The 20,095-nt window shown below is 54.6% G+C and overlaps 2 protein-coding genes across 2 annotated transcripts; both read left to right on the top strand.

Moving 5' to 3' along the window:
• The first annotated feature begins 503 nt into the window (after positions 1-503).
• Positions 504-7,014, top strand: LOC119098640 (uncharacterized). Its single transcript, XM_037221612.1, has 3 exons — positions 504-4,274; positions 4,810-4,991; positions 6,868-7,014. Exons 1-3 carry the CDS (start codon positions 1,031-1,033, stop codon positions 6,925-6,927), a joined length of 3,486 nt encoding a protein of 1,161 aa, XP_037077507.1. The 5' UTR covers positions 504-1,030; the 3' UTR covers positions 6,928-7,014.
• Positions 7,015-7,115: 101 nt separating this feature from the next.
• LOC119098227 (putative protein kinase C delta type homolog) lies at positions 7,116-12,920 on the top strand. The gene is made up of 7 exons (XM_037221152.1): positions 7,116-7,124; positions 7,415-7,569; positions 9,833-9,971; positions 10,213-10,280; positions 10,919-10,957; positions 11,411-11,531; positions 12,711-12,920. Exons 1-7 carry the CDS (start codon positions 7,116-7,118, stop codon positions 12,918-12,920), a joined length of 741 nt encoding a protein of 246 aa, XP_037077047.1.
• Positions 12,921-20,095: the final 7,175 nt, after the last annotated feature.

The following is a 20,095-nucleotide window of genomic DNA, read 5'->3' as shown; positions in this document are numbered from 1 at the left end:
GATGGTGCCGGTGACGCTGCGCCGGCGGCCGGCGGCCGAGCCGCGTCCGCTCCTCTACCGGCGTTCCACCTCTCTGGGGATGACGGCGACGCCGGCGGCGCGGCCGCGGCCCGCCAGCCTGGTGGCCCTCTCCACCGGCCGGTCGGCGCTGGCGGCGCCCTCGCCCCGCGCCGACTGTGACCCGAGCCTGGCGCGCGCGCTCGCCTCGCTCGAGGTGCCCGGCGCCCGGGTTCCGCGCGTGCTGCAGGGCCGCCGACTTTACGGCGCCATGCCGCTCGGCTCGGCCGGCTCGTCGGTGAGCCCCGTCTCGCCCGTCAGCCCGGCCGCGCTGCCGCACGACCTGGGCTCGCTGCGGGCGCGCACGCGGGTGCTGGAGGGAGCCAGCGGCACCCGGCCGACGCGGCTAATGCGCAGCAGGAGCAGCGCCTCAGGCTTCGGTGACCTGACCTCAGTCAGGGTCGCGGCCTCGCCGCCGCCGCCGCGGACGGAGCGGTACGGCGCGGCCCCTGACTCAGCGTCGGCCGAGAATAAACGCGCCGTGGCGCACGGCAGCGCCGGCCGGCTGCCGTCGCGGCGGCGGGCCGCCTCTGCCGGCGGACCGGCGGAGGGGGCGAGCGCTGCCTCGTCCGCCTACCCGGCCCCTCCCACCTCATCCGCTCAATCGGGCCCTGTCAGCTTGCCCGCCCACCCGGGCCCTGCCACCCACGCCCCAACTGAACCCGCTGACCGTACGACGGTGGGTGTTCAGGGTCGCACTCAATCGCCGGCCACTAGTAGAGCCTCCACTCCACGCTCTCCCTCAGCATTGAAGACCCCACCTGCAGCCGCGGCATCGCCGACCACCACAAAGAGCACCGCACGCCCAGCTCCGGAGACGGCCGACGGGTGTGCGCGGCCGCCCAGCAGGCCCGCTGTTACCGGCAGCGACCGCGCCGCCGGAGATGGTGCTGAGGTGACCGCCTCGCCTGCAACGCGGCCTCCCAAGCAGCGGCCGGTGGCTGCGACCTCTGATGAGTGCACCAGACCACTCATGGCTTCCGCCGAGCGCACCAGACCTGCCAGCGGCCCTGAGACTGTTGCCACACCAGGCGGCCAGCAGGAGGAGCAGGAGCGGTGGGGACGCGGGCTGACCGGTGCAGCGGTGGCGGGACTGCCGGACAAAGCGGCAACGCACGGTGCTGCCAGTGGTAGCGAGCGTCTTCCTCCAGTGCCGGCGTCCGCACGCCGGCCTGCTGAAGCCGCCGACGGGGCGACGGACGGCACGTCGGCGCCGGCTGAGGGCGCTGTGGATGTTGCAGGTGGATTAAAGAAAACATCGGAAAATTATTTGAAGACAGATCAGAAGGACCTGACTGAAAACGATATCTCTGAGGCATCCCAGATGCATGCTGTTGGCTTTAAACCTAAGGAACAGCAGTCGGAGCATGAGGCAAAAACAGCTGAGAATACAGCAAAAAGTGATGTCAATCTGGTTGTGAAAAAGGTAGCCAAGAAGGCCAGGAGGTTGAAAATAAATTGTTCGAAAAGCGCTGAAGTAATTCCTACGGGCATCGCTTCGCCAGAACAAATGAGACAGGTACAGTCAACGGGCACAGTTGAGGCAGCAGAATCTAAGCCGAACACAGATGTCGACCTCCCGCAGAAAAGGATGATCAAGAAGGTTAGGAATTTGACACTCGACTGCTCTAAAAATGCCGAAGCAGACCCTGCGGATAGCATCCTTGTGGTCGGTGCCAAAGATACCAAGGAAGTTAAAAATGTGCCAAAAAGACGGAAAACAACGGAACTTCAAGCACATCCGCAGCTTTTACACGACACCAAGGAAGAGTTGCCAGACAGCGGCATTTCCAGGGCGGTCGATCCAGCACAGAACGATACGAGTGCGCAAGTCGTTTCTCATCTACGAAAAAGTCATAGCAGTCAGAAAGGCAGATGTGTTCAGCCAGCAGACACTCACGATGTAGGAAGAACTGACGACATAAACAACAACAAATTGTCTGAGAACGCAGCCGCTCGAGAACCAAACACCCTGGAATCTGACCAAGCCAATCGGCGCGTGTCCGTTACGACTTCTGAGACCTCGTCCGACCGCAGCCAGCTGCACCCTCAGCGCGAGGCCGGAGACGTGGGCCGCTCGGTCCTCGCCCCCGAGCCGGGGCTCACCGTGCGCTCGGCAGCGCCTCTCACGGCGACGGCCCGCCGGCCTAGCGGCGTGCCGGTTACCATCGAGGTCACAGAGCCGCCGCTGCCTCCTGGCGCAGCGCGCGGAGCGCAGGAGCTGCTCGATGGGGCGGCGCGGAAGCTGTCCGGTGACGTGGTGCAGAAGCTGCCCCATGACACGGCGCAGAAGCTGCCCGGTGACGCGGTGCAGAAGCTGCCCCATGGAGCGGCGCAGAAGCTGCCGCCCGGTGACGCGGTGCAGAAGCTGCCCGGTGACGTGGTGCAGAAGCTGCCCCATGACACGGCGCAGAAGCTGCCCGGTAACGCGGTGCAGAAGCTGCTTCATGGTGCGACGCAGAAGATGCCCGGTGACGAGGCGCAGAAGCTGCCCGACGGCGCAGCTCACGGCTGGCCCGAACACCGGCCGGACAGGTGGAGGTGTGCTTCGAATTCGGAGCACGAGGACGGCAGTGGGTCCTTGTCGAGTGGGGTGCGTCCCGAGAGGTCGGGACGAGCGTCGCCTTTGAGAACGTGGAGTCGGAAGGCTTCAGAGACGGCTACCGGTGATCAGGAGGCAGTGGACCCCAGCGCCAAATCAGTCGGCCCACAGTCGATTGAAGACGGCAATGCAAGCAAAACAAAAACTCCACCATCCACAGTGTTGCCTTATCGTGTTTCATTGAACGGAAACGCCTCCGAAAGGACAGAGGCTACAGATGAGCACAGGAATGCTGATGAAAAGCCGAAAATATCAGATGTCAAGACTGCTGCCGCGCCATCTTTGCTGACAGCATCTGGGTCTACGGGAGCTGAGATGCATCATTCATCGAAGAAAAATGTAAAATCCGCCCCAGGCTCTGCTGTTCTTGACAAGGCGACACCAGCCCCTGTTGAACAAGACGCTGCAATCAAGAAAGGCAGCGCAAAGAACGTAAGCCAAGCCATGGAACAAAAACCATCAACGTTAACTCAAACGCCTACAGTCGGCGAAAAGGGCACCTGCAGTTTCAATCCCACCGGAACTCACTCACCAAAGGCCGCTTTGCCGGAAACCTCATCGTCCGTTGAATGCATACACCTCGGAGATGTGGGACCGGACCAAAGACTTCCAGCGAAAAAACCGCCGCGGAAGGTAGCGCCCTTGCCCCCGAAACCGTCGGTCCCTGCTCAGAGTGACAGCGGAGCGTCAAGCGTGGGAAATCAGAACGCACCTCCTGGGCGCGTTGCAGTGAAGAAGCCTGGCACACGCCCTGTGAACGTCCAAAATGGTGATATCCCGCCGGTGAGGAAGGTAAAGTTGGTCAAGAAGCGACTGGATCCCTCCGCCGAAATAAAGCACATCAAACTGACGCCGGTGCAGCGCGCTAATGGTATCGCAGCCACCGGAAATAATCTGTCGCGTTTGTCACCGTTCTTGCTTGCGGACCAAGAGAGGAAAAATGCACTCAATAGTAACCGGTCAAATGCCTCGAAGTCCATGTCAGCTGCTCGTCTTTCTTCCTCCGATGCCTTACATGCAAGCAAGAACGGTGATAATCGCGAAGTGACGGGAACGTCGAACAAAAAGTCAGCGAAGACATCGAGAAGCGCAAAGCAATCTGGGAACCATGCCAAGCACAAAGTAAAAAGCAAAGGCTCAAAACATTCCAGAAGAAATGACTGTGCAGATGGTCAGCTGGTGGAATCAGCAACTTTGAGCCCGGAGCCTTCCAAAGCCAAGTCAAAGACGAGGAGTTCTGGCAAGAGTGGAGATCGGAACTCTCGTAGCGCTCCAGGTATACCATCTCGGAAGTCTGTGAGTAGCTCTGTTTCAGAGAGCTGCTCATCAAGTGAAGAAGATTCTGAGGAAGAACTTTCGCCCCTAGAAAAGGCGAAGCGAAGAATTCGGGAGGAGAAGGAGCGGGAAGAAGCGCGTAAAATCGAGAAGTTTCGTCAGAGAGGACAAAAAGCGAAGATGAAAATGGAGCGACTGCGGATGGAAGATGATCCCGTTACGTACATGCAGAATCCGGCAAATCACAGATTCGCTTTCAGGATAAAGCGCGAAGATTTAGAGCGACAGCAAAAACAGAATCAAGAAAACACAATTATTGGGATCCAGGGCGCAGTACCAGGTAAATACCGGTCCTCCTACTTGGTGTGCTATAGGAAGCATACCTCAAGGGTGACGAGTCACTCTCCGTGAGATGTATAGACCAAATATACATCATTTTGTTAATTGCACACTGTTTATTTTGGCTCATTGGCTCTCTGCGTCATTTAGGCTGCAACGGCTGTAACATTTTGTTATTATGCGTTGATCTACGACGAATGCGGCACGTTAGCGCAATATGTCATGTTGTGTTATAACATGTTGGGCATCTGAGACGAGGCCATTGCAAATATTTGCTGTTGCGGTGTATGAGACGAGCGGATTGTCGCGATAACGTGTGCCCTACGGATATGTAGCCTGAACGCATGTAAGTTTCAACAAGCCACGCGACGCTCACACCGACACGTGACCTCGGCCCCGCCGTGCTGCAATTTACGATCCGTTGGCCCACCTCAACAGCCCCCCTTCTCACTCCCCCATGAACGTTCTCAACCTCCCCCCCCCATGACCCTGTTGTTTGAGGTCGTCGTGGTAACTGGTGACGTCATCGCCGCCAGCCCCTGCCGACGGTGTGACGTCACGAGAGGCCGGCGGCCGGCTGCCGGCGGTCGATGACATCGACGAGGCCCCCTTCGACAGGCGGCGGGGGCCGCTGGGCGGGCCGCCGCCCCGGTTCCGTCAGTACAGCGCCGACGACTTCCACCTGCTCCGCGTGCTCGGCAAGGGCGCGTTCGGGAAGGTACGCGCGTGGGGCACGGCGGCTCCGGCTGCGGGTAGAGTGGCGGCCTGAGGTCGCTGGGCCGATACAGTGATGTTCAAACTGGTCGGGACGGTCAATTGGAGGTGATTCTGAAGTCACAGATTTGCACACTACCCACAGTCTACTACCCACAGTCTACTACCCGCAGTCTACTACCCACAGTCTACTACCCACAGTCTGCGACACATTTAGACATAGCAAACATCTCACCTTTAACTAATTGACGATTGAATAGTACATTTGCTCCATCGCATCGCATCACGCAGAATATTCCTTTTGAAGTTGTCTCCAGTTTCGCTGGTAAACATTCCTGACTGATTTGTGGCACATTGACGCTGCGTAATGACCCAATGCTCGTAAACTCAACCAAATGAGAGAGCGCTGCGTAATTCGCCACGCGCCGATCAAAGCACGCCGATAAACGAGACGGATGGCTGCGCCCGGAGTGTTGAATTGCCATCGAAGTGCCAGACACGCCGTTACAAAGAGGCGGAGACCGATGTGGATCGTTATGCGCCCACGTGGTCATGGTGGCTCGGACAGTCATTGTGGGACCATGATGGACCGTATCAGTCACCCCATTACACTAAAGGCTGGCTAGCTGCATCATCGAGCCGCATGACAAGTCCATGTATGACACGGGGGAAGGCAAACAACCGCGTAAGTTTCTTGGAAACGCTTGCTTCCTTTATGCTTTCTTTGGTGGAAATTTCTTCACACCTTTCCCCTGATCCAGGACGTGTAAGCTAAGTCGCGCATCGAATATTCTGGCACTTAGATTGGCCAGGGATGTTGTTAGTCTTGGTTGGTACTGCGTGTTGATGTGCGACCGGAATTTATCGCGACACGGGACGAAGGCGGCAGTGGTGCGCCGCTCTGTCTCCCCTGTCAGCCGCATCCACGCGCGCCGCCCTGACGAGCCGCCTTAGCGCTATCACAGCACGCGCGGCCGCCAACACTAACAGTGCAGCCCGCCGTTAGGCCGAGTGCCATTGCGCCCACCCCAGCCGCCGCCCGGCCCCGTGCCTCCCCCTCACCCACTCAAACATACACGCACGCACGCATGCACGTTCGCACGCATGCGCGTAGCCACGCATGCACGCACGCACGCATGCATTTACGCACCCACACACACACATGCACGCACGCCTGGCCCAGTGCCCCCCTCCCCCGCTCACACACTCAAACCGTCGTTTGCGCTCTGTCACTTAAGCCACTGCCGACCGTAGCCGATCCCTTGTCTCGCACCTCAGCCGTCGCTTGGCCCTGTGCCCTTCCACTCCCACACGCACACACACACACGCACACACACTGGCCGCCACCCGGTCCCGTGTCCCCCCCCCCTCCCCCGAACCCGTCACCTGGCCTTGTGCCGCCTAGATTGATGTGTTCAACGGTCAGTTGGGCCACAGCCCAGCCGCCAGTGCCTGAGGCCAGCCGGCGCAGGGTCGGGCTGCGCTGAGAGGCTGTTAACTATCGGGTGGCATTGATGTAACCACGTCCCTCAGTTGGGAGACAGGTCATGGTTGGGGAAATTCTGCAGCGGAAATCTGTCCTGCAAATGACATTTTGAACTGGAAAACGCGCATTCTATGGGCAAAATTGGACGTGACCGAGTGTCCTTAAGACTCTCCCCTCCCCCCCCCCCTTTAGTGGTTACACCCTTGTCAGATGGTATGGATTACTCCAATCCATGCCATTAATAAACTCCAAGGACATAGCAGTTAGGCATAGGGTTGTTTTGTCAACTCCGTAGTCACAAAAGTCATCAAGTATGACGCGGTTGAAATGGTTGCCAAGGCTGTGTCCGTGTACGTGTGACCAAGTATGGTCACAACACTCGCCGGTGTCGTAGGTCGAGAGCATCTCGAGCGGAAGTGTTCCCTTCAAGAATGAGGGAATTTGTGGCAGGTGATGCTGGCTAGGATGAAGGACACCAGAAACTACTTCGCAATTAAATGCCTTCGCAAGGACAAGATTGTAGACGATGAAGACGTCGAGGATACCCTGATCGAGAGGAAGATTCTGACACTTGGAACCAATCACCCATACTTGTGTCATTTATTCTGCACTTTCCAGACACCGGTGAGTAACCGAGCATCAATGGTATATGTAAATTGTCAATTTTCGCACACCCGTTCCCTCAGTGGCCAAATCCGTGGAATTCTACAGTCACAAGCGACAAGGAGCAATCGCTGTGGTTCCAGTCCCAGTGAAGCCAGCTGTGTTTCTTTGACAAAAGAAAATGTCTCCTTCTTTTGGCCGTAGCACGCCGCAGCTGTCACCACAAAAGTTCAACAGTGTCATTTGGACGACAAAAGCAAGCGTGCAAACTTAGCTCACTGATTCGCAGCGAGTGCGACAAGAACGCTTCGCACTCAGTGCCGCCAACTTCGTTGCAGTCGAACCTGTTCTTCGTGCTGGAGTTTCTGAACGGGGGAGACCTGAACTTCCACCTGGCCCAGATGGGTCGGTTCAGCACGGAGCTGGTGCGGTTCTACGCCAGCGAGCTGGTCTGCGGACTGCGCTTCCTCCACAAGCGGGGCATCATTTACAGGCGAGGTCTCCTGCCGGCCGCTCCAGGGCTGCTCGGCTCTGTTCTGTTCTGTGACTGTCTAGTTCAAGGAATGCACAAACATGTCGCATGCTCAGCATCTCTTTACATCAAAGAGCGCACAAACGTGCTATACACGCTGCTTTAACGCGGCATCTCTAGTCGCATGCGGCGTCCGTGGACGAGCTGAAACTGTCATGAAAACCAGGCCAGGAACGAACTAAGACAAAAGCTAGGGTATGGGTGCCCACTGCGATTTTTCACAAGTTAAACGCGAGTTTCTTGCCGATCTGATGCCCGTTTTGTGCCTGCTCACATGTTTTTACCTGCGGCTCACCTACGCTCAGGACAGTCTGTTCGAAACAATCTACGAAGTGGCTTTCACCGTTTTACGTTTAAAGAAAGGCGGTACAATGCACCTGGACCGGCTGACACGCAGGATAGCCAAATGTTAAAGTTATGCCCTGTATATGTCACGGATACGTCAAGTTGTGAGCTAGCAAATGTCGTGCAGATAAAAGACTGGTGGACTGGTTCCTCACATGTCGCGGATGGTGGTCTTGAAAACCTTCAGAGTACTGATAATGATAACTGACGACGGCAAGTTATTCCACGCAGAGTTTGCGCGATATGAAAAGGCAATTTGGGTCGCAGTGATCCTACGCTTACGGACGTGAGGGTTTCCCCTGTCAGGGAAACGTGTTTCACGCTATAAATCAGTGGCACTTTCTGTAAACAGCGCCTAGATCTCAACAGACGCAACTTTCCCCGGTAATACCCTGATAACCTTGACCGCGTCACGGTGCGTCACCAGGATCTCGATCTTCGGCCATCCAAGAGGATTTAGAGACGGGTTAATGGTTAAATGTTTTTAGATGCAGTACTGATCCTAGCCATAAAAATGACAACGTGTGCATCTCGTTATCCAGCTAACGCTTGGCAGCCCCACCACACGAGCAAAGGCAGCACATGCATGAAGGAAGACATAAGCGTGGATAAGCATTTTGATGGCTTCCGTCGATAAGAAGTGTCGCAATCTAAAGAAAGAAACGATGATGCCGTGACATTGTTGAGCTACACGCATAACGTTTATAGCCAAAACAGGTCAGAGCTTAGCATCTCACCCAGAATTTGAATGTCATTGAAAGCGCACCGTTACCCCGTTCATAACAGATGTTAAGCTGGTACCTGTTTATAGTTTTGTTTTCATCCACCAACCAGGATAGGAGCCGTCGATACACTTCATTCGTTCTGTTGGCCATTTCCGACCCCCTTTCTTTAAATCACGCGCTAGTTACGCTGATCCAGAATCCGTTTCCCCGGTTACGCTATCATACTTTTTTATTCAGCAAGATTTACAGCTAGACCAGAGTGTAATGCCACTCTGTTCAAAACCCATTTTCCTCGTCACGTTTCACCCGTGCGCTATCAACTTCCCACGCGTAATGTAATGTGCAGACGGTCGTAAATCTGTTTTTTTTCATTCATTTTGAGATGGTTAGCGCCAGACAAGGACCAACTCTCACTAGGGGTGAGCTCTTGTCTGTTTTTTGAGCACGTCAAAAGGTCCGATCCGTCACGTAAGTTACGTACCGGGGCCCACGGTATAGGCGCAAATCGATGTCAGCTTATGGCATGAGGTGGCCGTGGGCCAGATATCTAGGTGGGTGATAAGTGAACGAAACGAATAAAAGCGAACCAATGATCGAACCCAGGGACATATTGCAGAACGTTGAGAGAGCGAGTTGTCCACCGTGAACAATATCCTTGAGACCATTTAAACCGTGAGGAGATTGTACCAATTACTGTCGGCTGCACCACGGAAAGACAGCCTGAGGAGGAAAGCGGCATGGTCGACGCTATCAGACACCTTCAATAGATCGATTTTGTCCCCGACGACATCATTTCAATGTCCGTGTTGTTGCCCAGGCGCTCGACAGTGTCGAGTACGGCGTCTTCGGTAGAGTGGCCGCCTTTGCCCACATTGGGATGGGCTCAGTGTCTACCTTTTCCAAAATCCTAGAAAGTACACCGAATGAGGGTATAGGTCTGCTGCTGGATGGCACTGCCGCGTCATCAAGGATTGGTGCGAGTTTCGCTGGTCAAACGTCTTACTGAAAGCTGCGGCGAAATATCTCCGGGCGGACGAAATAGCTGTTGCACTATTACACCAAGCCAGCCTTACCGGGTAACGCTAGAGCCTGATAGTGTGCTCAAAGACGTGGTTACATCTGAAGTAAGAACAAGCGTGTCGCGCCACCCGCAGAGACCTGAAGCTTGACAACGTGCTGCTCGATCACGAAGGCCACGTCCGGATAGCCGACTTCGGAATGTGTAAGATGCAGATCTTCCTGGACAGGACGGCCGACGCCTTTTGCGGCACTGTGGACTACATGGCACCCGAGGTAAGCTTGTCGCTCCGTCCGACGCCGGATGGGGCAACGGCGGGCAGGGAAACAAGGGGAAGTGTCGCGCCCCTCCCGGGGGGGGGGGATGCCGACCTGGGGCGCATGTGAATGGGTAAATGTGTAAACGATATTTGAACAGATGAAACCGTGGACTCGTCAAAGGGAACGGCTGGTAATGTGTCATGGAATCCGAAGAACTGAACATTTATAAATTGTTCATATATTGCTATCATTACAGGTAGTGACCGGTAAGAACTACAACCAGTCAGTCGACTGGTGGTCCTTCGGAATCATGCTCTACGAAATGTGAGTAAGAGTGTGTCTTGGCGATGATGGCGGTAACATGTCAAGAGCCCACCGCTCAATGAACCGCGTCATGAGCTGCACGCAACCGCACGTCTATTCATAACCAGGCGTTATGATTCGCGCTTTGTCAACACACGTCTGAGAGCAGTGACGGTCTGCCTGAAATGTTGTATAACGGGATTTCGTGAGCTTCGACGGCGGTCCGTGGCCGTGCCAGACCGGGGTTTTTGTGTGAAAGCGTTTCGCGCCGCAGCCAAGCCAAGCAAACGTTTCCGGTGGCTCTCGATGGGTGGTGGTCGGGATTGACTCGGTCTGACTCTGCGGCGATGAGTGCAAGCTTCGAAGTCAGCCTGAAATCTGCTTGGGATGATGGTGCTGCCTGCGGCGTCCAGGATCATGCGGTCCGAACAGCTTCAAGCCCGGTGACCATTGGCATGACGCCTCGTCAGTGCGTCGAACATATGATCCGCACTGTCGATAGTCGCAGCCTCCCTGCATGGTACACATGATAGGTGCTCCCTGGTGCTGGCGGGTTTGCCGATGCGCTGCTGGCTGTACCTGCGCCAGCCCGGTCGGCAGCGCACGCGACACACTTCAGCTGAGCGACGGCGCGTTAGCTGGCCCCAATGTCGCCGCAGGCTGGTCGGGCTGACCCCAGTGTCGCCGCAGGCTGGTCGGTCTGACCCCAGTGTCGCCGCAGGCTGGTCGGGCTGACCCCAGTGTCGCCGCAGGCTAGTCGGGCTGACCCCAGTGTCGCCGCAGGCTGGTCGGTCTGACCCCAGTGTCGCCGCAGGCTGGTCGGGCTGACCCCAGTGTTGCCGCGGGCTGGTCGGGCTGACCCAGTGTCGCCGCAGGCTGTTTGGGCTGACCCAGTGTCGCCGCAGGCTGTTCGGGTTGACCCCAGTGTCGCCGCAGGCTGCTCGGGTTGGCCCCAGTGTCGCTGTGGGCTGGTCGGGCTGACTCCAGTGTTGCCGCGGGCTGGTCGGGCTGACCCAGTGTCGCTGCAGGCTGTTCGGGCTGACCCCTGTGTCGCCTCAGGCTGTTCGGGTTAACCCCAGTGTCGCCGTGGGCTGGTCGGGCTGAACCAGTGTCGCCGCAGGCTGGGCGGGCTGACCCCTGTGTCGCCGCAGGCTGGTCGGGCTGACCCCTTTCATCGGCCTGGATGAGGACGAGCTGTTCTGGGCTATTCGTACCGAGCAGCCGTACTACCCCCGCTTCCTGGACGACGACGCCACGGAAATCATCAAATGGGTAACGGAGCTGAATCGTGCATATTCCATATGGTTTTCACCCTTTCTTTGACAGTTAGCCATGTATGTGGATCATTCTGAATAATACCCATCACTGCGACCCTTGGGAGTTTGCATGACTGACATCACCGATCAGGGTTGAGTCTGAGTCTGAGTCAGCTCGCTTTCTTATCTATAGTTATCTATAGAGTTGTAGCCCGAGTGTGGGCACTGTCACAAGCGCCCGTCCTGGTGTAGCTAACGTGTCATCTCCAAATCGTAAAGTGTCTGCGATCGCGAGTAAAGGGCGTTCTGCTCTGACAACGTGCCAGGTTTATAGTTTCAGAACGATTTGGATGAATCGGCCCATTATGCCGCACTGGCGCGGTGACAATAGGCGTTCTATGGACTTACGGATAGGGTTGGATATTCGGCTTTGTCGTCCCTATAGACCTCATTGGTACGACTTCTTTTACGCAATCCGCCCGTCACCCATGGATTTGTGGCCATACCCCCCCCCCCCCCCCTCCCCCAGCTACTCATCCCAAATCATTTGTATCACCCGATTCTCCATCCGCTTGCATTTCTTCAGCAATTTGGTTGTAGATGATGGAAAAAAGTCAGTAAACTTTATATGCAATTTACTCTTTGCCAACTTTGATGGTAAGAAAATGGTGCAAATTAGGCTTATTATGGGTAAAATAAGTGCAAGTAGTAACAATGGGTACAACAAATCCACATGCATTTTTGTATACATCGTACTGATACCTGTACCTATACCCGTAATTTCTAAAAGCTATAAATACGCAACCCAACACATTACCCATTTCTCTGGGTTCTCATGAGTTTACGTAAGCCCGTGAGATTTTCTAGTCGTCCCTTAATCAATGTAATGTGTGGGTTCACGAGATTACTTCAGCGGCCGCAAAAATAAGGCGCGCAAGGGGCAAATTAATATCATAAGTTAAATTTATTTGCTTAGGCATGGTGTGATCATCAACGTAAACGTTGGAACTGAACCATTGTTTAGATCATAAAACTAAGCGTAATCCCTGTACAAATACATCAGACCCATGTGACGTGGTTGGGAAGGCATGGTGCCGGTATTACGTAAATAGTAATGTTACTTGAATTGCGTCGCTAGGCGTCAAGTCGCCAGGCGCATAAGTCACTGCACCTCTCGGTGTGTAGGCCGCTGCAGTACGCGCGTAAGCGGCTGCAGTACGCGCGTGGGCGGCTGCAGTACGCGCGTAAGCCGCTGCAGTACGCGCGAAGGCGGCTGCAGTACGCGCGTAAGCCGTTGCAGTACGCGCGTAGGCGGCTACAGTACGCGCGAAGGCGGCTGCAGTACGCGCGTAGGCGGCTGCAGTACGCGCGTAAGCCGCTGCAGTACGCGCGTAGGCGGCTGTAGTGCGCGTGTAGGCGGCTGCAGTACGCGCGAAGGCGGCTGCAGTACGCGCGTAAGCCGTTGCAGTACGCGCGTGAGCCGTTGCAGTACGCGCGAAGGCGGCTACAGTACGCGCGAAGGCGGCTGCAGTACGCGCGTAGGCGGCTGCAGTACGCGCGTAGGCGGCTACAGTACGCGCGAAAGCGGCTGCAGTACGCGCGAAGGCGGCTACAGTACGCGCGTAGGCGGCTGCAGTGCGGACACATGCAGGCGGGACCGGCGTCGGCAATCGGCGCTGGCAGCGGCAGCTGTAAGCGGGGCCGGGCCAGCAGGCGCGACCTCCGGCGCGACGCGCCGAGGGCGACCTGCCAGGCCGGCTGGCGTGCGCACTCGCCGGCTGTTTGTCCTCCGGTGAAATGTTACAGCGGCGCCTGAATGACAGGCCGCCCGGCTGGCTGGTGGCCAGTCGGGGCTCCAGACGACGGCGCTTTTGCACGCCGTCCGCGTGCCGCCAGACGCGCGTCCCGGCCGCGCGCGTAGTGGCGTCCGTCAGTGACGACACGTCACGGATGTTGATGTGTAGAGCGAGACGAGTCATGCCGTGAGGACGTGATCAGTCCCGGTAGCCAAGCCAGCTGGAATTTGACTTTTCTCGGAGGTGGGTTGTTTGAAGTTATCTTCCAAGAGCTTCGGTTCTGCGAGAATTGGCACACACATCCAAATATTTGCACGTGGTGGAAGTATGAAATTTCCATCACCATCGCTAGCTGCGAAAACTTGGCATTTCTGGAACCTGCCGATAATTGCCGCCGAGCTAATTTTTTTGGCGCGTGGTGTGTAGCTAGTGGCTCGGTGAGCGTGGATGGCCGGGTGTTTGGCTTTGTTCAGCGGGTTACGCCCCTGGCCGGCAGCTGCTGGTGAAGGACCCGACGCTGCGGCTTGGCTCCGCCGAGTGTCCGGCCGGCGGCGTCTGCAGTCAGCTGTTCTTCAGGCGCGTCGATTGGATAGCCGTGGAGCGGAAGCAGCTCGATCCGCCCTTCAAGCCTGTCCTGGTGAGTCGATGGAGGCCGCCAGTCCGCAAACACTGGAGTTCTGCGATCTCTGTGTGGAAACGCGGAAAGAGCCTGTGCCAGCATGCAAGTGTGCATGGCATCGCCACCTGGTTGACAAATGCAGATACGACTATCGGTTGAACATGTGTCTCGTGTCAGGTTGAAGAGATAGAACGTTAAGACTTAGGTGGAAACTTAACTGTTTGCCCCAATAACTAGACTGCATCTGTCCGGTTTAGATCCAGGGGTAATTTAGTGAAATTCTTCGTCTATTTTCCACTTGAGTTGACTTCTTTTGTGAAATTCTGCCATCAGAATCCGCTCGTCATCACCAAAAATAATGTCTTTCAACAATATGCATGTTCGCTTTATCCACCTGTGAACGAGTTGTTTGTTCAGTAAATCTTGCGACTAATCCTGCCATGAATCACCCTAGAGCTTATGGTGCCGTATTTTGATAGCAATATGTCCATCATAACACTCGAACTCAACGGGAGCCTCGCATGATGGGCTTCGCATAGCACTAGCTCCTTTGGCGATCAGCACCGCCAGCCGGCTAAGCTAGGTCAGGTCGTACTGAGTTGACCAGGTGATGCACAGCCGGGTGTCGCCCAGGTGCCCCGTCGCCCCGCTGACGGCAGCTCCCGCGTCCGCACAGGCGACCATGGCCGACTGCCGCTACTTCGAGGACCACTACACGACGCTGCCGGCCCGGCTGACGGCCATCAAGGATGACGTGCTGCGGGAGATTCAGCAGGAGCGCTTCACCGGCTTCGACTACACCAACCCCAACATCACCGACTAGCGGTCGCGCCGCGCGGCCCTCGTGACCGGCCCTGCGGCCCTGCGCGGGTCAGGATGAGAACTGATACATATGATGACATTCCACGGGTGAGGTGTGCCCCAGCGAGGATGTCGTGGCGCGCCTCGGCGTATGTGAGAAGTTCATATGTCGGATCGCTGTCGGTCTCGCATCATTTCTGTAAAGCTGCGAAACGGAGAAGTGGTGGCGCGTTGGTGGCATCTGAAAACGGTGCAAAAATGAGGCTGCCGCTACTGGCCAGAAACGTTCTCCGTTTGGCCGTGTGGGGCGGAAAATAACGCACTTCCGAGCGTAGAGCATCATTTCGAATGCGTGCAAGATGCTTCGGTCAAAAAGAGCATTCGATAAGAGCTCGTGTAACATGTTGGCGATGACATTGTTTTATCATTAGGAACAAGTAACGAAGGCTGTTTGATCAGGTCTTCTTCGACAAATGAGTCTTTTCAGGCAGTTTGATTCGGTCACTTACCTCGTAAGCCAGCCGTCAGCATGTTAACGTAAAACGAAAGCGCGAGCGTGCGCGCAGTCACGCCGCGCTAGGATGCCCGAGTCGGCAATGAGGTTCTCATGTCGCATTGGGAAGATGTCTGCTTCGTCTGTGCCGAACTGTCGCACTGCGTCATGCTTCCCACGTGCGAAATTAGGAAGCCTGTGATGAAATCCTTCCGATGGGGTCGTTCTACGTTACATAGCTGAGATATCTTAGGTGATGTAAAACTATGTTCTGCAACTAAACGATTAACGCAGTTGTGAGATACGTCTGTGATAAATATACGCGTTGACGGGAGCAGTGTCAAAATGTCTGGTCTGGCCGTACACACCAGCGGCTGGGTTGTACCAGATGAAACCCCAGGCACATGAGCAGTGACAGAAGAAAATATGATGAACGCGTGCTACCCATCGTGACATTGACCTTCGGTCGTGCGGCGCCTGTTCAGGAACCGCCTTTACCGGTGACCTTTGAGCTGGCGTGGCACGATCAGGTGGCGTGACGCTGCCAATGGCCGCTCGGGCCGACCAGGATTCTCATGTGACGTCATTGAGGGCGACCAACTGCGGCTGCCGCGGAGCAGGGGTCGCGAACGGGACACGGGCGGATCGAGCGGCCGCTGCGACAGGGATCGTGCCAGCAGCGAGAAAGCAAAAGAAAACAAATGCGCTGCAGGTTGGCGGCGCGTCTCACTCTGCGCCTAGCATGGGCGAACTTGACTTCGATGTTTTCATCGTTTGGCAAAAAAGCGAGCCTCCTTTGAACTATCGGCTGCAGTCCCCTCTGAGACCGAGTAATGAGCCAAGGGATTGATAAAACGTGGGATTATGCACACTCTGACCACTCTTAAAAAGAAAGGACGCGGGCAGCGACCGCTCTCCTTAACAACGCGTTGCTGGCGAACCTTCCGCACAAATCTGATTGCTCACGGTCCTCGTATCCATACAGTGCTACCATGTCATCGTTCATCATTGAGGTAAGATTTGCCTTCCGGGGATTCTAGAAGACTGACAGTATTTTTGAGACGAAAAACTATCTTTTCAAACGGCATGCGCCATGACTGAACCGAGACATCCGAACTGCATTGACATTTCGCACGGCTTGGCACGTTCGTCGACAGTTTTAGCTATCCTACGAGATGGCGGTAGAGGATGCCTGTAGATGTCTGATCTATGAGAATTATTTGTTTGTTCCCATTGATCGTGATGTGGGCACACCAGAGTAACCGTAGCAGACCACGCGACGGCCGAAAAACAGGAGGCACGTCCAGTTTTTGAAGAGTTTTTCATGTGTCTTCGAAGACGTGATGTTAACTTGTGGAAAAGTTCAAGGGAATGCTCCACATTTATATGCATAGGGTTTTGAACTGAAATAGCCACATTGAAGACCCTTCAGTGCTGTTCACAATCCTGGCCTTCTAAAGACTTGAGCCTCTCTAGTTTCTGGCTACACGCCCGCGAAAATGTGAAAAGGTATATTGGGGAGAACATTTCAGTGACCTTGGCATTCATGACGTCATAATAACGTCATTCAAATCCTGCTATTCCTTAAATTATGCGGCGACCAAGGCCAAGAAACGTATAATTGTTTAGGCGTTCATATCCGGCGTTCGTGAGCACGATTTCTACGATAACGGCTGTCAATTCGCTCTCAATCAATGTTGTGCAAGTTACCATAACATAATCCAATCATGATACATTGAAGAGCATATTTTCTCATGAGAATTGTGCTGTCTAGAGCAGTTTTTCACTCGAAAAAGTATACCGATGGCTTAAAGTGAGCTTGTTTGATCATATCTGATGCTTGCCTCAATATCTTCAAATGTGAGACAATCCCTTTAAGGATGGGGACGCTCCCCCCCCCCCGCCCCGCCCCCTCCCCCATATGATATATTATCCGGCTACAAGACATAAGAGATTAATTTAAACGCAAGTATTTATGTGCAGAAAGCTTTGGAATTCATATGGAACCGAAAAGTGCATCTGTGTGTTATCCATGACGTTTGCATGTTGTTATATGAGGCATAAATCCTTAGTCAATTCACGCAGACTCTTGAGATTCTTAGTCTGGCCAAGGTCGAAAGAAAAACATTTTCCTTTTAGGATAACAAAATCCTACATAGTAGCCAATGAAAACCTGCAACGTAACGGGCTCATCATGTGAATGAAGGATATGATTGAATGATAACAGAGTCTATTGATTACGTTACACACTTTCGATAATTGTAACCCCTTCCTGCTGGTTACCACTTGCGCACTGGGCGAAAACTTTCCTCTCCCTGGTTACGCTGTGGTAAGCGTGATGACCCAAAAACGTATCGTCCGTTTGGCTCCTTACTGAGTAGCAGGCGTGAAAGACAGACAGGTGTGTGTTTGCCATAAAAGAGCCAGCGGTGTCCAGCTTTCAGGTAATAAAACATTTTTTTTTTTAAAACTAGCATGATCTGCTACCATACTTAGGGAAAACGCTACACTTTCCAGCCCTCCCTCCCCTTGTTACCCCCTGGTTACGTTCCAATAGCCGAAGTGCGCATCACACAAGAAGCCGGTGCATTGTGTATAAACAAATAAGTGGATGTAGAACGTAATGTTGCCATTCAAACAAGCACACATCGGCATCGGTACATGAAAGGACTCTGGCAGCAGCCCATCGCTGCTTTGTAGCACGCTCCGTGCGGGGCATGTCATTACAAAGCACAGCTATTAGGCTAGCAGACGTACCACAAAATGTCACTTGCTCCAATGAATGTAATGGTTGAGCCCAGTCGAAAAGTGCTGATGCACTCATTCGTACCGCATTGTGGCAAGCTGCAAGACCCGTCAAATAGCAAGTGCGCGGCTCTTCATCGTCGCGTCTGGCGCTCTGTCTAAACAGACGCCTGTCGGCTGCGCCCGAAACAGTTTTGACGTCGTCTTTTACTATTTTTGGATTATTTGCTGACGAATGTGAGCAAACGGGGGAAAACATCGATGCGGAAATGAACCAGCAGACCTCCTACACTGCCGTTGGAAAATCTTCGCGACGTACTTATTTGTGGTGCGTCTTCGCACTTACGAACCACGGGTGTTCGGGGGCTGAACAGCGAAAAAGGACAAGATCTGACCCCAAAATACACCACAAATGTTTTTTTTCCGATTTGGAACACTTGCTTCTAAATGTGTGGGTGGGAAGTGGAGGGTCCAAGTTTGGGGAGGCTGGAGCCCCCGAGCCCGCCCAACTGAAAAGCGAAGTTTTGCATCCGAAATCTTCGTATCTACGTAGTGCATAGCAGGTGAGACATGAAACTTTACTCACCCAAGCATGCCTGCAAAAACAATGTAATGAATAATGCGCGCGAAAATGTGTCGAGAATAGTTGCACAATCTGTGAAGAGATATTTAGGCTGAAGGAATTCTAGTTCGTCGGTTCAATGTCATGCGTAAGATAGCGCGCAGGCCGCGCATGGCTCTGGAATGGCAGGGATGCGCGAGAGTGGTGCAGCGTGACATGCGCGATCTGGTGAACTGGAGAATCGCATGCGGCTTACTGGCTACTTTGCGCCCTACCTGGCTTAGCCGCTTCTGAGTCCCCGAGAATTGCGTAAATTGGATATACGCGATCGATGGAAAATGCATAATGGAGAATGCGATATAAAAACGGGCAAATGTGCTGTAAAAATGTGTGCAGGAGGTATGTAACAGTGAACTGCGAGTAAGGAGCTTGGCTGATTCGAGGTTTTGCGTTACAAAGATTTGCCCGCACAAAGCTTTCAGTCCACATATTTTTGCGCTTCCGCAGATTTACGCACGGCGAAACGGTACACAATTATATTCAACTCCACGTTTCGCGCACGAAGAATGCGAGATGAGATTCTGTACTGCAGCCTCCCCGCACGGCTTGACCGACCGGTGGGCCGCCCCCGCCGCGGTCGCGCGGGCACGGCGGTGGGCGCGGCACCGGCGGGCACCGTCTCTGCGGTCCCGTGTCGCCCATTGTGCTGGTCCACTTCCGAGCTGACACGGGAGCCCCGACTCCGGTCGCCGACGGGTCGGGTCGATTCCGCCGGAGCCGGAGCCGGGCTGGGTCCGTCAGGAAGGGGGGCCACTCAGACCGGTGACGGCCGCCACCTCCTGGCGTGGCCTCGCGCGGGCTCCCGGTGGCCGGCCTGCAGAGTCTGCCCGGACTCGCCAGTGCGGCTTCAGTAACTGACCGGTAAGGCCCGTGCAAGACGTGCAGTGCCTAATGTACTTATGTACTTACGTCCGATGTACATAAGTGCGTACTTACTTAATGTACGATGTACATCTGCCTTGTTTTTGCATTTTTCGTACCCGGCGTGCCAGTCACGCGCAGCATTTTGGACGTAGCAACCAGGAGAGGTGCGGAAGCGAGGCACACAAATAAACTACAAGGTTCAGGACACATCAGACATATCGCACAAACGGCGATAGCAATGGCTGCTACTTATGCCTGAATTGATTGCCTTTCCCTATTGTGTTTTTTGTTTTCAACTCGACAAATCCCTGGAAGATTGACGTAAGAAAATAATTCAGACCGGGTGAGCTGGGAAACAGCCGAGGAAATCGGGTGAGGAGGCTAGGGAAGCCTCCTGACCTGAACATGTTAGATTAGATAATGTGCAATGAGAGTGGCCCTGCTGTCTCTAAGAGTTGTGTATCTGTCGAAGCTGCATCAGGTAATCTGTGTAGAGTGAGTGTCGCAGTCTTAGTAACTGGAATGTTACAATGAGTTACAGTAACAGTAACAGTTACAGTAGCAGTTAACAGTTACAGTAACATCTGACCGTTACAGTTACAGTAGCCTTTAACAGTTACAGCAACAGTTAACAAAGAAC

Source organism: Pollicipes pollicipes, unplaced genomic scaffold (assembly GCF_011947565.3).
Source record: "Pollicipes pollicipes isolate AB1234 unplaced genomic scaffold, Ppol_2.1 Scaffold_4740;HRSCAF=5597_pilon_pilon_pilon, whole genome shotgun sequence".
NCBI lineage: Eukaryota > Metazoa > Arthropoda > Thecostraca > Pollicipedomorpha > Pollicipedidae > Pollicipes > Pollicipes pollicipes.
The sequence above is the reverse complement of the archived record's forward strand: the minus strand, read 5'-3'. Positions and strand labels throughout refer to the sequence as shown.